The 14,364-nt window shown below is 36.1% G+C and overlaps 2 protein-coding genes and 1 non-coding gene across 5 annotated transcripts in view; 2 read left to right on the forward strand and 1 right to left on the reverse strand.

Moving 5' to 3' along the window:
- LOC142348644 (acetylcholinesterase-like) overlaps nt 1-4,145 on the forward strand; it is a 53,785-nt gene extending 49,640 nt beyond the window's left edge. For all 3 annotated transcript variants that reach the window (XM_075400068.1, XM_075400069.1, XM_075400070.1), the window contains 2 exons: nt 2,969-3,105; nt 3,821-4,145. In XM_075400068.1, coding sequence (XP_075256183.1) covers nt 2,969-3,105; nt 3,821-4,029 — 346 coding nt within the window. In that variant the 3' untranslated portion in view covers nt 4,030-4,145. The remainder of the gene's footprint in view (nt 1-2,968; nt 3,106-3,820) is intronic.
- Nucleotides 2,667-2,827, forward strand: LOC142348863 (U1 spliceosomal RNA). Its single transcript, XR_012760793.1, has one exon. It is a non-coding gene; the product is annotated as a U1 spliceosomal RNA (small nuclear RNA).
- A 3,464-nt stretch (nt 4,146-7,609) lies between the features above and the next one.
- Nucleotides 7,610-14,364, reverse strand: part of LOC142348299 (uncharacterized) — a 146,959-nt gene continuing 140,204 nt past the window's right edge. Inside the window, exon 12 of the mRNA XM_075399596.1 lies at nt 7,610-8,519. Coding sequence (XP_075255711.1) covers nt 7,849-8,519 — 671 coding nt within the window. The 3' untranslated portion in view covers nt 7,610-7,848. The remainder of the gene's footprint in view (nt 8,520-14,364) is intronic.

Raw genomic sequence — 14,364 nt, forward strand, 5'->3', positions numbered from 1 at the left:
GCTGTATATGGACTGAACAGTATAAAAAATCTCAATCAGCTGGGCATGAAAATAAATGGATATGCAATTTAAAAAATTAAATCACCAAATGGGTGATTAATCGAAAAGCGCATGATATTATGATAATCCACTTTTTTGATGCAGTTCACAGTTCATATTCAAACTGCCGCTCACTGTTCCAACTGCCACTGTTCTCATATCACTAAAATGTAGTATAGTTCTCGTTTCCTTTTCCAACAAAACTACTTGAACTCAATTAAGTCCTCACTGTTGGCACTGATCATTTTCCATCTTCGCTCACTCGCCCAACTTGACCCGAGGTTTCATCACCTGCCGCCGTCTTAGATGTGGCACTGTCCCGACTTCAGCACAACTGTTCAAGAGATTCGAAACGTGATCTTGATTTGAGGGAGTAACAAAGTAAAATCTATAATACGAATCATTGGAAAGCACTAACTCATGGTTGGTGCTTTTTGAAAAAATTGCCACACAAAATTAGTTTGCAATGGAGTTTTTCCAAGTTTCACAAACGTGATATCTAGCATCCCTCAAGTGATTTAAATTTGAGTACATAATTGCGATTCTATCAAGTTTCGGTGTTTCTTGTTCTGTCGTAATGATTCTGCACTCTTTGCGTTTTTTAACACTTTTCTCAAAATAATACTTAGGTTCAAGAACGAGCAAATTCAAAACGTGTTCGTGCAATTATGGGTGTTTTAACTAAGAAGCTTATCTGCAACATTTTCTAGGCTAACGTTTTGAAAAGAAAAGGGGCTGTGCGCGTGTACATTTGTGTGTGCCTATTTTTGAGAGAAGAAGATACTACGAGAGAAGAGAAAGAGAGAGAGAGAGAGAGAGAGAGAGAAAGAGAGAGAGAGAGAGAGAAAGAAGGAAAGATAACGATAGAGATAGAGCGAGAGCGAGAGCGACAGACACATACACACACACAAACACACACAGAGCAGAGAGAGAGAGACTGAGAGAGACAGAGAGTGAGAGAGAGAGAGAGAGCAAGAGAGAAGTAGAGTGCGCTTTTTAATATGAATGTCGAGGTGATTGCGTACATCTACGTCTATAACTCCAGGTATATGGTATCTTCTCATGGTGTGTGCGCAGGAGAGAAAGAAAGAAAGTGTGTGTGAGAGAGAAAGAATATAGGAGAGAGCAAGAGTTTATGTACTTAAGTTGTGTGTATGTGTTTTTTTGCATCTCTCTGTATGTGTGCCTGTGTTTGTGTGTCCGTTTAACTCCGTAGGTTTATTTATTTGTGTGTGTCTGTGTATGTGGGTGGGTGTTTTGTCTGTGTTTGTATATGTGTTTGTCTAAGTCTGTGTTCGAATCTGTGTGTGAGTGCGTGTCTGTGATTCTCTGTGTCTGTTTGTGTCTGCTTGTGTAGGTGTGTGTCTGCGTCTCTTTCTGGATATGTGCATGTGTCTGTGCGTCTGTGTTTTGTGTGTTGTTTGTATCTGTGTGTATGTGTGTGTATCTGTGTGTCTGTGTGTGTATCTGTGTGTGTGTGTATGTGTGTGTGTGTGTGTGTGTGTGTGTGTTTGTGTGTGTGCCTAAGTCTTTGTTTGTGTCTGTGTGTGTGTCTATGTCTGCTTGTGTCTGAATCTGTGTCTGCTTGTGTATGTGTCTGTGTTTGCGTCTGTGTTGCGAGTGTGCATGTCTGTTTCTGTATTTGCGTGTGTGTCTTTGTATGTGTTTTTGTCTCTGTGTTTTTGTGTACGTTTGTGTCTGAGTATGTGCATGTGTCTGCGTCTGTGGCTGTTTGTGTCTCTTTACTATCTGTATCTGCGTCTGACTATGTCTATATGTGTGTGTGTGTGTGTGTGTGTGTGTGTGTGTGTGTGTGTGTGTGTGTGTGTGTGTGTGTGTGTGTGTGTGTGTGTGTGTGTGTGTGTCTACATGTCTGTCTATCTGGTGTTGTATGTGTGTGCGTGCGTATTGGATTAGTGCATGTTCCCTACCCAAATTACCTGTAGCAACCTAGTAACGGTCGACGTATGGTTCGCTCATAAATCAATCAATGGTATTTTTCATCGCCATTAGTCTTTTTTGTCTCGCACCACTACAGTAATCCTAAGCTTCTGAGAGCCACTTACTAATGTGACCCATTTTACTCTACGAAACCTGACAGTAAACTCAGCGCCCAAGAACTTGTTAAGCAAACTCATGTAAGAAAAGTTGGAACAGAGGAAAGATTTCAAATTTTACAGCACTGAGAATTGTCTATTAATTTTGATCAGCTTGCACAGCTGTCGAATTCGTTGTTTGGTCTAACTTGACATCACGCAGTGAATACTTAACCAACCATTCGCTGTTTTATGCACCATAGTCGAGTAACTTACCATTAGAGCATATTTCGAATCAGTGGTTGTAAGATTTAAACATTTAGTTGATAAGTCAAAGTAAAACAACTTGTTCATAACTTAGTTTACAATCCGATCAGACTCTAAATGACTGTGAAACTCGAAAAGGGGGTGAAGAAATTGATTGGTGGTCAAAAGAACAAAAAAGAGCAACAGGAATGTCACATTTGAAACGCAAAAGTGTTTTGAGCAACATTCTGCGCGAAACTTACAGCTAAGATTCATGTGATACCATAGCCAATTTGGTCTATCGACTATCCAGAATATGACAATTTTTTGGACTACAATTTTTTCATACTTACCTGGCGTCGGCCGTCCCCTGATCAAGCAGAGGGGTGGCCCAGGGCGAGGCCTCCACATTGCACTGCGTGGAGGTTGACCTCTGCGATTTCTTCCAAGTGTTGAAACTCGGACGCACAATTTATTAGTGTGGGACTGCGTACGCGCTATCCCTGAGAAGTTACCGCAAAAATCATTGTTTTAAAAATATTTTAGATGTTAGTCGTAGTGTAGTCTTTGAAGGAGCAAACTGGTATTTAAACAGTTTCACCGAGTGCATGCATTACCAAATATAAGAGGTGTGTGGTTGGGTTTAGGTACTGGGCTAACTTTGCGAGAACAGGGAACCCCAACAGGGAGAGTCTGTTCAACTTCGACCAGGAGTACTGGCCCAGGTGGGAGCTGAATGGTCAGAAACTGGCTGTGCTCAATACCAACTACTACCTCACTCAAGGTACCGAGAAACGAGTATCGTCCTTTTGAAATTACATTTTTTATATTTCATTTTTTAAGTCGAGCAAAAGTCGGCATAACATTTTAGGTCTAACAAAAGTCCAATTCCAAAATTGAGGTCGCACAAAAGTGCAACATGCAAAAAAAGTGTGGAACTGAAGTCCACTCATCCAATATTGGGTCAAGTAAAACTCCGGTTGCTCAATTGGGCCAAGCAAGTCTTTTCATGGGCAATTTGGGTCAAGTTTGGCTTTTGGATTCAAACTCTTGGTCCAGCGGGATCTTTTCAAAATTCGAGTCCTAAATCGGGGGGGGGGGGGGGGGGTATAAGAGGGGTTCGTTCGTTGGTCATGTTAAATAGTATGCCCTATAAAATGCCCAAGCTCAGGTGATGGTCATAAGTTTACACTTGACAGCGCTTTTTTGCTTTAAATAAAATTTATTTTTAAAAATCCCGCGCGAAGACATTTATCGGTTCCTGTCAATGATATCTAAACTTTTAGGTCGGACAGGCACCATTCTCCCCCACTCTACAGGTTTCCTAGTATTTCAGGTCCAAACCGCCGGGGGGGGGGGGGTGGGGTTTCCTCTACTGCGAATATGCCAAGAAAAACTAATAATTTTTCTCTCTCTCCTCTTAAAATCTATAAATTGTGAATTTTAATTTTGTAACTACAACAGCAAACTTTGGTTAAACAGTTCTGATCTCATTCTAGGCGTGGGCCCAGCTGCAAAGCGTTGTGCTTTTTGGAACAAAATGGAGCCAAAATTTCAGAAGAGTGAACTGTGTGACATGACAGCCAATTCCAGAGGTGCCAGAAACTCATCAGCCGGAAGTTTTTATCAGATGAATTCAGATCTCAAAACACGAGTCAATTTCTACATTTTTGTAATTTGCACAGGAATTTTATTTTACACGAACTAAATTATAATGCTAATTTTTTATTCATAACACCTTCTAAACTGATGGCCATTTGTACATAGACCAGGCAATCAATGTTTAATTTGCAAAATGACAACAAATGATATTTTATACGACAATTTTTTATTTTTTGAGGCTTCAAATGATGAGTTACGTTGAAATGATTTTGCTTTATGGTGAAGTGAACTAGTGATTGGTCAATGAAAACTGAAAAACTCACAAGGAACAACAATCGCACAAAGACCTTGATGAAATGTCTGATCAGAAGTCGGATCACTTCGAATAGGACGTTTTTATTAGAGGTCAATTTGGCCTGGGGCATTGAGTTTTTTGCAGGAAAAAAATTCCATTAACTTTGTAAGTTTTTTGAACTAAGCGCTATCACGCAAATTGGAAACCTGTTTGCGCGCGTCTATCATTCTTATAATCTTCAGAATGCATCATAATTTTAAGAGTCCCAAAGATATTGTGCCAAATAAAAAGCTATAAAAATCTTTTTTTATTACATTGATTTCAAAAATTGCAGTTGAAAATGAAGCTATCAAAGTCTCATGTTAATTTTTGTATTGATTTCAAAAATTCCTTTGCACCAGAACTTCCTAACTAAAAACATAATTCTGTAGTCTAATGTTCTATTATGGTCACTAGTCACTAGATTTTGAGAACGAATTACTTGAGAACGAAATTTGTGTGTCGCGCCTTAATTATAAGATTGGTTTGTGTACGGATAACTGCAGCAAAAAATTAATCTGCTTGCTGTGGATTTTTTTTGGACCATCTTCTCGAACGATTTGTTTTTAGAGCTGTACAAAATTAGATATCATGTCGCTTGCCTCTCATGGATCTCTAAAATCATTGAAGAATTTTTTTTTGCAAAATTGATAGGCTTGTATTTTTATCTTAAGAGATAGTTCGATAATCAAAGTTTTCGTTAATTAAAGCTCCATGATTTCAAATTTTAAACAGAAAAATCTAGAAGATCAAGTTTTTTGTATCCATTATTCATAGCTCAAAATCACAAACATCAAACTAGCCGTACACAGTATCTATCTTTTTTTATGAGACCTCCTAACTATCTCAGGCAACAAAACGTGCTTGCTCGTAAGACACGCTTTCTTATAGTACGATAGAAAACTGAGTCTCGTTGGTAGATCTAAAAAATGACCTCGGATAGGCCAAGAAAAAAAAATACCTCGCTGCAGAGCTGGCCCGAATTGCAAGGCATGGGTTTCTCCTCAATTGTAAGTAAAATTCACATTCACAGATGTTTTACAGATTTACAGATTTTTCATGTTTTATTGAAATTATTGTTCATTTAATCTAATGGAATGGCAATCCGCGATTACTGGTTTGGCAAAAAAAACCTGAAAATGGTTGAAATTTTCATTCGATTTTTTTAAAAAAAATAAATTCAGCTATCAGAAACAAAAAATAATAAATTCAGCTATCAAAAAAAATAAATTCAGCTATCAGAAACAAAAATTCAATTCTTATATCATCGGACTGCAATTGCTTATAGAAATCATAGAAAATTGTATTTGATAAATTTTTGAACCATGAGCTCAACCCGGTTTTAGTATCAACGCTCACCGCAATTAGATCTAATAATGACAGGAACTTTTTAATTGCTCTTGAACGAAGTTCATAGCAATTATTGTAAACCTGCTGGTCTTTTGATGCAAATTTTTCACTTGACCAATTTGCACTTTTCTTCAAGAACATTCTTTGACTTCTCAATTGACCTTTCACGCTTTTGTTCTTCATTTTTGAGTGATCTCTATTGCTCTCACTCCAAAGTAAAGCTTGTTGCTAATGTAAAGTCGGTTGCAGCATAGCCAAAAGAAGGGGTTCGAATCTCGGCGGTGTGAAATATTTTTCTGACTGCCTGTCGTTCGAGAGCGATTCTTCCGACATTAGTCGATTTATGTTGTTTCTTCTCGTTAATCTATCTTCCATAACAAGTATAAACAGTTACCTCTTAATATTATACTTATTCAAAACGTATCTTGCTTTGGTTGCATCGTAAAGATCGAGCAGGCTCAAGCTCCTAGTGAAGATCAAAAATGGAAAAATTCAATTGAAGTCTGTCAATGAATCCCTCCCACTCTAAATACGAATCTTCCCGGACCCTAGTCCCATAGAATATCAGTGCTGAAATATTGTCGGCCCAGTAATGTATCAGTGTATCCTAAGGGTATCTTTCAACTCATGATGTGCAGTATAAGTTTCATAAACACTTTTTCTGAAATTAAACTGGGCATCCTTGGTTATGATTCGCATAATGTTCATAGGAAAATGATAAAGAATATGAACATTTAAAAAAGTGAAATTTTGGACAATGCATTTTTTGAGCATGACGGTGACTTACAATCTTAAAACGTTGCAAGTAACGTATTATTATTAGAAAAAATACCCGCCACAACCAGTAGATACACGACAAAACCAGTAAACTAACGTCGAGTGCCTGGATTTGCAGATTTCTATGGTTATTTCACTTGGTAATGGAATTTTGTTTGATTTTTTTAAGCTTTAACTCAACGAAAACAGAAGATAGTTCTGGGTCGACAATATACAACTGGAATACACTTTTATTTTTGCTTAATTTTGCTTAACAGATTAGTTACTTCCTCACACCTAATGAATATCTTTTTGCTATCTCCCCAGCCCGAAGAGGATACGCACCCCGAGCTATGGAACATGTGCAATGTGCTTACTCTTCAACCCTGTTCAAAGCTGATCAACATTACGTGGAAACTCGTCTGTAGATCGCATTAAACAGTGTAAAGATTTATTATGTTCGGGTTAGTGATGTCGAAAGAACGACAGTTGCAATCAGAGAACACAGTCAAAACTCCAGAGCAGTATCAGCCGCAATCAGAACGCCAGTTCTACAGAGAGTGAATGCCGCAGTTGAACAAGTTCAAAACAGCCAGCTGGAGGGCTAGCAAGTGAACTGAGAGCACACTTTTCCAACTTAAAATGAATTAATCACTTCATAGTAAGAAGTGACATGATCATAATCTGATTATAGTAAAATACAGATTGAGAAATACTATGATTCAAGGCTGATTTTGTTACTATGATCCGGGTTGCTATTTTCGAAGTCTTAGCCGGCGTTTTGGCCATAATAGCGAGTGGTTTACCACGCTAGACAAAATTATTACAATTTAGGAATTAGTGAGATTTGTATATGGAGAGGCAATTCGGGATAGAGCAATCGCGTTATAGAGTTCCCCAAGTTTTGTTCCATGTTAATGTTGGCCCAAATAATTGATATTTACCTGACCTGGTGTTGAAAAAAATTTGGCACAATATACTGATTTTGAGGTATAGATCAATTTTTTATTTAAGAAAACAACTCTTTCACTATTTGAACCACACGCAGCACAAATTTGACAGATATCAGGTTGCAAGCTATCGAATTTTATTCAATTTTCACAATCAAAAGGCTAAATTTCTCATTTTTTCCTTGTCGGCTAAACTCCCTGTGGGCCAATTTATATAATTTGTGCCATGCCTCTAGAATGGGGATCAGGGCGTGTTTAAAAGGTTTTTTTAAATTTTGATCAAATTTTGCGTCTTGATCAAATTTTAAATTTTGAGTAAATTTGTCCAAAATTGATTGCTTTATAAAAACGTCAGCTGCTGGCTTACTTTTGACTTTCAGTATGAGTTTATGTTCTGATGGTGTAATTTTGATGGACAGTAGTACAGCTATATTCAATTGGAATTATCTCCATTATAATTCTTGGTTGAACAATATTAGTTTTAAATACTACCTATTTTTAAATAAATTTTCATAAAGTCAATAAAAACTTCTCTTTAGCTTCCAAGAAGCATTGCTTGATGGTTCTCATAATACTCTTTCCTTTCAACGGGTAGCATTTTTCGAAGTGCCATAGTTTCGTTCATGTTGTAACATATACCACTACAGGCCAAACTTCTGCTCTTAATCGTTTGAACATCATCAATTTTTTCACGGTTCTCGAAGTTTTCACGCCGTTCGCTAGTTAGTGCGCTTTTTTCTTTTTTGCAGGCACAACACGAACATTTAATGTCGTTACTATGATCGCTTAAGTTGTTCACGCTACATTTACATGTTTCATGTCGATTTAGCGAAGTTTCGTTCAGGATGCTTTGTTTACGTAAACACGGAACTCTGTAAAAGTTTTCCCAAGTTTTATCCTGAGGATTTTTACGCTCATTCGGTATCTTTTCATCAAAATCTTTTCTTTGTGTCGTTAAGGAGCACTGACAGCTGCGTGAGGTACAAATCTGCTTATCCGATCTTTCGCTCTCATTCAAGTTGTGACTCCTTAAACTTTGGTGCGTGTCGTAGTTTTTGCCTGAATATTCTTTCCATAGCTTTGAATCCTCGACTTTACTCGTAGATTTATTGCAAACGCAACCCTCACTTTTGCTGCCATTTGAGTCGAGTAGAATTTTTTGTTCTTTCGGACAAATTTTGTGCCAGAGTTTGCCTGCTTGTTTGCCTAGAGCAATTATGTACATCAATAATGCGGCTTGTTTTCAAGCATAACAGTCACTTTTGAGTACAGTCATTCACTTTATAAGCCGTTTTCCACTTTTGTATCTTCATATTTTGTAAAAAGTGGAAGAAATGAGTGATACTTACTCCGTATACTTTCACGATTGAGTGTAGAATTTTTGTTAAGAAAATGGTTGGCACGAAAAAAGTTGTTTTCGGTATAGAGCAACAGTTAACTGGTATTTGAGAAGCGCACACTGCTTTTATATGACCTTCCAACCATTTTATTTGATATACAGCTGCAAGACTTAAGAACCAAAAAAGTAGCAAAAAAATCCGGAAGATCAATGTTTTGAATGGTAAAATAGTTAATTGGGTCAGAAAAATGTTTTCACAATCCTTCATGCATCAGGCTTTGTGATCATTTATTGTTTTCTCTGTCAAGTTATTCTGTTATAATGTTCAACATGCTTGAACGTTCACAATGCAACTATGACCGAGGGAAGTCATGTTGGAGAAAAAATAATCTTCTTTTTTTTTGCAACGTGTTGTCAATTTCTATTGAGTAATAGCCAAGAAAAGAGCTGTATAAGCCAGCGTTTAAAACAAAGAGCGGTGGAACGGAAACGGTGTTGCGCAAAATATTTCGCAAAAATTGGATTTCCAGAAAATTTTTATTGATACATTCTTGGTTTCAAACCACAAAATTTGATAATGGAGTCAGAAAGCAAATCTTTGTACAAAAAGTTAAACATCAACAATTTTAGCTCAGCTTATGAATTGAGAAGTTCGTTTGAAGCTTTTGAGTTCAAAGAGTGACAGATGTCATAGTAAAAGCTAATAGAAAAGACCAAAGCTATCATCAAATTGAAATTACAATTCAGCAAACATAACCGACTAACGTCGGGCGAATTGCTCTCAAACGACCGGCGGGCGGTTGTCAGCACCTAGCCACTGTTTAGTGAGGTTAGCTTTCGCTTGATTGAAGAGGCGTGAGGCTAGGGTAATAGACGATATTATCACGCCACATAACAGCCGCTGAAGTCAACAAAAGAGTTAAGGAGAGAGAGAGAGAGAGTGCGAGGTAAAACGTGAGCGAGAAAGAGAAGGAAAGAAACGCCAACCAACACACACACAGAGAAAGAGAGAGAGAGCTAGAAATTTTTTCCATGAGATTTTAGCCTTGTTAGTAACTAAATCATATAAAAAACTGAAAGTGCAAAATTCAGAAGAAAACTTTCCACATTTCGCAGTGACGAAAATGTTCAAAGAACATTTTTTGCCTCTGGATTTTTGTCATGTAACCCATCTGCAAGACTTAAAAAGCTTCGTTGGCCAGTATTTATCGTTAAACTCAAAAAAGGACTCAAAAACTGCAAATAAAATGACAAAAATTTCAAAAAAAAAATTGAAAAAAACATAAATTTTATTTAAAAAATCGATAAAATTTGTGATATTAAAAAGTTCAAAACTATTCTATCGCAATAAAAATTGTTCAGTAACCTATTATCAAAGCCTATACGAGGTTTCTTGGGGCTGGAAGAACTTAGATAATGACAAATTTTGAAAAATTTGAAAAAAAATTCAAGTTTTATCCAACAATTGCTAAAAATCGTGATGATCAAATGTTGAAAAACATTCTATTACCACTAGAAACTATGCAGCAACGTATTATCAAACCCTTCAGGAGGTTGTCGGAACCCTGAGGCTGAAAAATCTTGAATAATGAAAATATATGTCAAAAATTTTTAAAAAATATAGCAATTTTTGTCAAAAAAATGCTAAAATTCGTGATGTTTAAATCTTGAAAATGATTCCATTACTTCTAGAAACTACATAGTAACCTATTATTAAACCCTCGAGGAAGTTCCTTGGCTCTTGAAGCTGGATAAACCTATAAAACGACAAAAACTTTCAAAAACATTGAAAAAATTTGCAAAATTTATCAAAAAAATGCAAAAAATTCGCAGTGTTGAAATGTTGAAACCATTCTATTACCACTAGAAACTATTCAATAACCTATTATCAAATCCCAGAGTGGATTCCTTGACACCCAGGGCTGCTAGGGCTGAAAAACTTAAAAAACTGACAAAAATTTTCAAAAATCTTGAAAAAAATTGTGAAAATTAGTATAAATTTGCGGTTTTAGCTAGCGGTTGTTCGTCAGTAGCTAGCCACGGGTGGGGGGGAGGGTGCACGGGGGTGCCGATGGGGGTGGCGACAGTCGGGTGGGGGGGGGTGGGGGCAACAGGGCGGTGGGGGGGCAATATTGGGGGGGTCAGCAGTGGGGGGGTGGGGGGGGGGGGTGGGGGGTCTTCAACCTCTAAGAACCGCTGTTCACACCATAAGTATAAGACTCCAAAACTGTTTAAGCTGAAACAGAGCTAACAGGCTCTAAGAGCACTTAATGCCCGCTGGGCGCTACCTGTTTATCCCGTTTTGAGGACGAAAAGTCAAAAGCGTCAGACGAAAAATTGGTCAAGCGAAAAAACGCATAAAAAAAAGACCGACAGGACTAATATAATTGCTACAAACTTCGTTTGAGAGCAATTAATAAATGTGCCTTGAATACTTTCATTAATACGGATTGCTTATTTGACCAGCCTTTTAGAGAGTTGTTGATCTAAATATAAACATAGCCAGCAGATTGCCGAAAAAACAGCCGCCCTTGACGAGCTTGATGCACATCGGGATAGAAACAGAAAAAAGGAGATGAATTCACTAATTTTTCCCGCATTTTAGTTTAATTTTTCACTTGGGTTCTAAAACTATACTTAATTCCGCCTCTGAACTGAAATCTAATAAACTTTATACCAACGTCAGCTAGCAAACACTGTGATGAACTGTGATAACTTAATGCACTACGACTTAATGACTGGGCATGAAATGTTTATCCAGTTTCTTTTGATTTTGGTCTTTCAACTTTGACCGTATTTACTACATTACGTCATTGAATGCATGAAAGAATTTAAAATCCATTCAGTTCAAACAGTGAGTAAGTCAAAAGTCAAAGGTGAAAATCGTGATTTATGTAAAACGAAAAACGCGATCAAAAGGCAAATAGATTTTAAAGAAGGAGAGCCTAAATAATAGCCGTTGAGAGGCTGACGGAGGCTATTAACAAAACCTCAAAGGTGCCACCTAAACACTTGCACAAAAACCAACGTTCAACTTCGAACGTTCAATTGTTTCTTTTGCGTTTCATTTACTCCTTCCTGGCAGCTTCATCAAAGAAAGGTTATCAGATAAAAAAACCAGCATTTAAATCGTAGAGCCACCTCTTGACAATTCTTGTCAGTATATCCCTTTTTTGTAGACTTCATCTGACTTCATCTTCTAGATTTCTATAAAAAGCTCGAAGCAAACAAGCGAAACCGAATTAATTGAACAATTTTGCCACAGCTAATCAAACGATAAATTTAGCGTAAGGCAATAAGAGGATAGCCTACAAGCATTTTAAGGCATTGAATTGTGCAGTACGCGTAAATTTAAAGTTCGTTTCTTCGCTGTGACATATAGTGAAACTAAGATTTTAATTTTATTGTATTTAAAAAAGTTTTCGAACGGCAGTTGATGAAGTGAGATATAGGAGCGTTTTTAAATTTAACTCAATTAATTGTTTGAAATATATGCATAACACAAAACATAAGATACTAACGTCGGGCGAATTGTTCTTAAACGACCAGCGAGCGGTTGGCTTCGTCAGTAGCTGGCCACTGTTTAGTGAGGCTAGCTTTAGCTTAATTGAAGGGGCGTGAGATGAGGGTAATAGATGATATCATGCCACACAGCAGCTGAAGTGCGGTATCAATAAAAATGTTAATGAAAGAGAGAGAGAGAGAGAGAGAGAGAGAGAGAGAGAATTAAAGCGCGCGAGAGATAAAATGAGATCAGGAAAGAGAAGGAAAGAAACTCCAACGAACAGAAAGAGAGAGAAGGAAAGAAGAGAGAGAGAGAGAGAGAGAGAGAGAGAGCTAGAAATATTTTCCATGATGAGATTAGACTCTGCAACTTCTAGTTTTCTAGCCTTGTTATTAATTAAGTCATATAGAAAAAAAATGAAAGCGCAAAATTCAAAAGAAAAGTTTCCAATTTTTGCTTTGAAAAAAATGTTCAAACCATTTTTTGTCTCTGGAGTTTTCTCAGATAACCTATCTGCAAGACTTAAAAAAATCGTGGGCCAGTAACAATCGTCGAAATCAGAAAAAGGCAAAAATATTTAACAAATCAAAACAGTACTCAAAATAGTTGCAAATTTTACCAAAATCTTGCTAAAATTCGTAATATTAGTAACCTTAAATAGTTTACCTGGCTCATAAGAATGATAAACTTGGAACACACTAATTTTTCGGAAGGTTGAAAAAAAATTAAAAACTCATCAACGAATTGCTATAACTCGAGTCATAAGATATTGAACTCAAAATTGATCAAAAAAGTGAAAAAACTGCAAATAATATTTTTATGAGTTGCTTAAATTCGTGATATTAAAGCCTTCAAAAATATTTTAATCCATCTAGAAACAATAAAGCAACCTATTATCAAACCATATAGGAGGTTCCTTGGCCATTAAGGCTGTAGAAACCTGAAAATGACAGAATTTCAAAAAAAAATTGCAAGTTTCATCAAAAAGTTGCTGAAAATTGTTCCTTAAAAAGTTCAAACATATTGCATGGCCAATAAAAATTTTTCAATAATTTATCATCAGACCTTTAAGGAGGCTTTCTGACCCGTGAGGCTGAATAATGACAATAAATATCAAAAAATTGCTATAATTTGTGTATAAAAAAGTTGAAGAATATTCCATGGCAATAAAGAATTCAGTAACTTTTTATCAAACTTTTAAAGAAGTTTTCTGACCCCTGAGGCTGAAAAAAATTTAATAATGACAACCTCTGTGAAAAAATTGAAAAAAAATGCAAGTTTTGTAAATAAAAATTGCTAAAATTTGTGATGTTAAAATCTTGAAAAACATTCCTTTATATCTAGAAACTATACCGCAACTTATTATCAAACTCTTGGAGAAGTTCCTTGGCTGTTGAGGCTGGAGAAATCTAAATGATAAGGAATTTCAAAAAATTTCAAAAAGAATTTCAAAAAAATTGCAATTATTTACTTTTAAAAATTGCTTATTTTCGTGTTATCAAAATCTTGAAAAACATTTTTTCAAATCTAGAAACTATGCACTAACCTATTATCAAACACTAGAGGAGGTTTCTTGACTCCTGATGCAGGAGAAACCTAAAAAATGACAAAAATTTTCAAAAAACGAAAACAATTGCAAGTTTTATCAAGAAATTGCAAAAATTGTGTATAAAAAAAGTTGAAGAATATTCAACGGCAAAAAAAATTTTAGTATAATTTTAAAAGTATAAAAAATTGAAAACTATTACATGGCCTATCAAAAACTTCAGTTACTTTTTATGAAACCCCTAAATAAGTTTTTCGGCCCCTATGTCTGGAAAAACTTAAATATTCACAAATCTAAAAAAAAAATTCAAAAAAAATTGGATGTTTGAAAAAAAACTGGTAAAATTCGTGTTGTTAAAATGTTGAAAAGCATTCCATTACCAATAGATACTGTGCAGTAATCTAATATCCAACCCTAGAGTAGGTTCCTTTACACCTAGGGCTGAAAAAACTCAAAATGACAAAAGTTCTTAAAAAGCTAGAAAAAATGTGACATTTAGTATAAATTTGCGTGTTTTTATTTGAATTACAAAAAACAATTATGTCATGAAAACTACTTATGTCTTGCAAAAGGCCTTTATCAACTTTAACCAGCCTCAATTCTAGACTGAAATATTGAAAATTGACAAAAAAAACACGAAAGTTTGCCACATTTTATGCTC

The sequence above is a fragment of the Convolutriloba macropyga genome, chromosome 10 (genome assembly GCF_964194025.1).
Source record: "Convolutriloba macropyga chromosome 10, txConMacr16.3, whole genome shotgun sequence".
Lineage (NCBI taxonomy): Eukaryota > Metazoa > Xenacoelomorpha > Acoela > Convolutidae > Convolutriloba > Convolutriloba macropyga.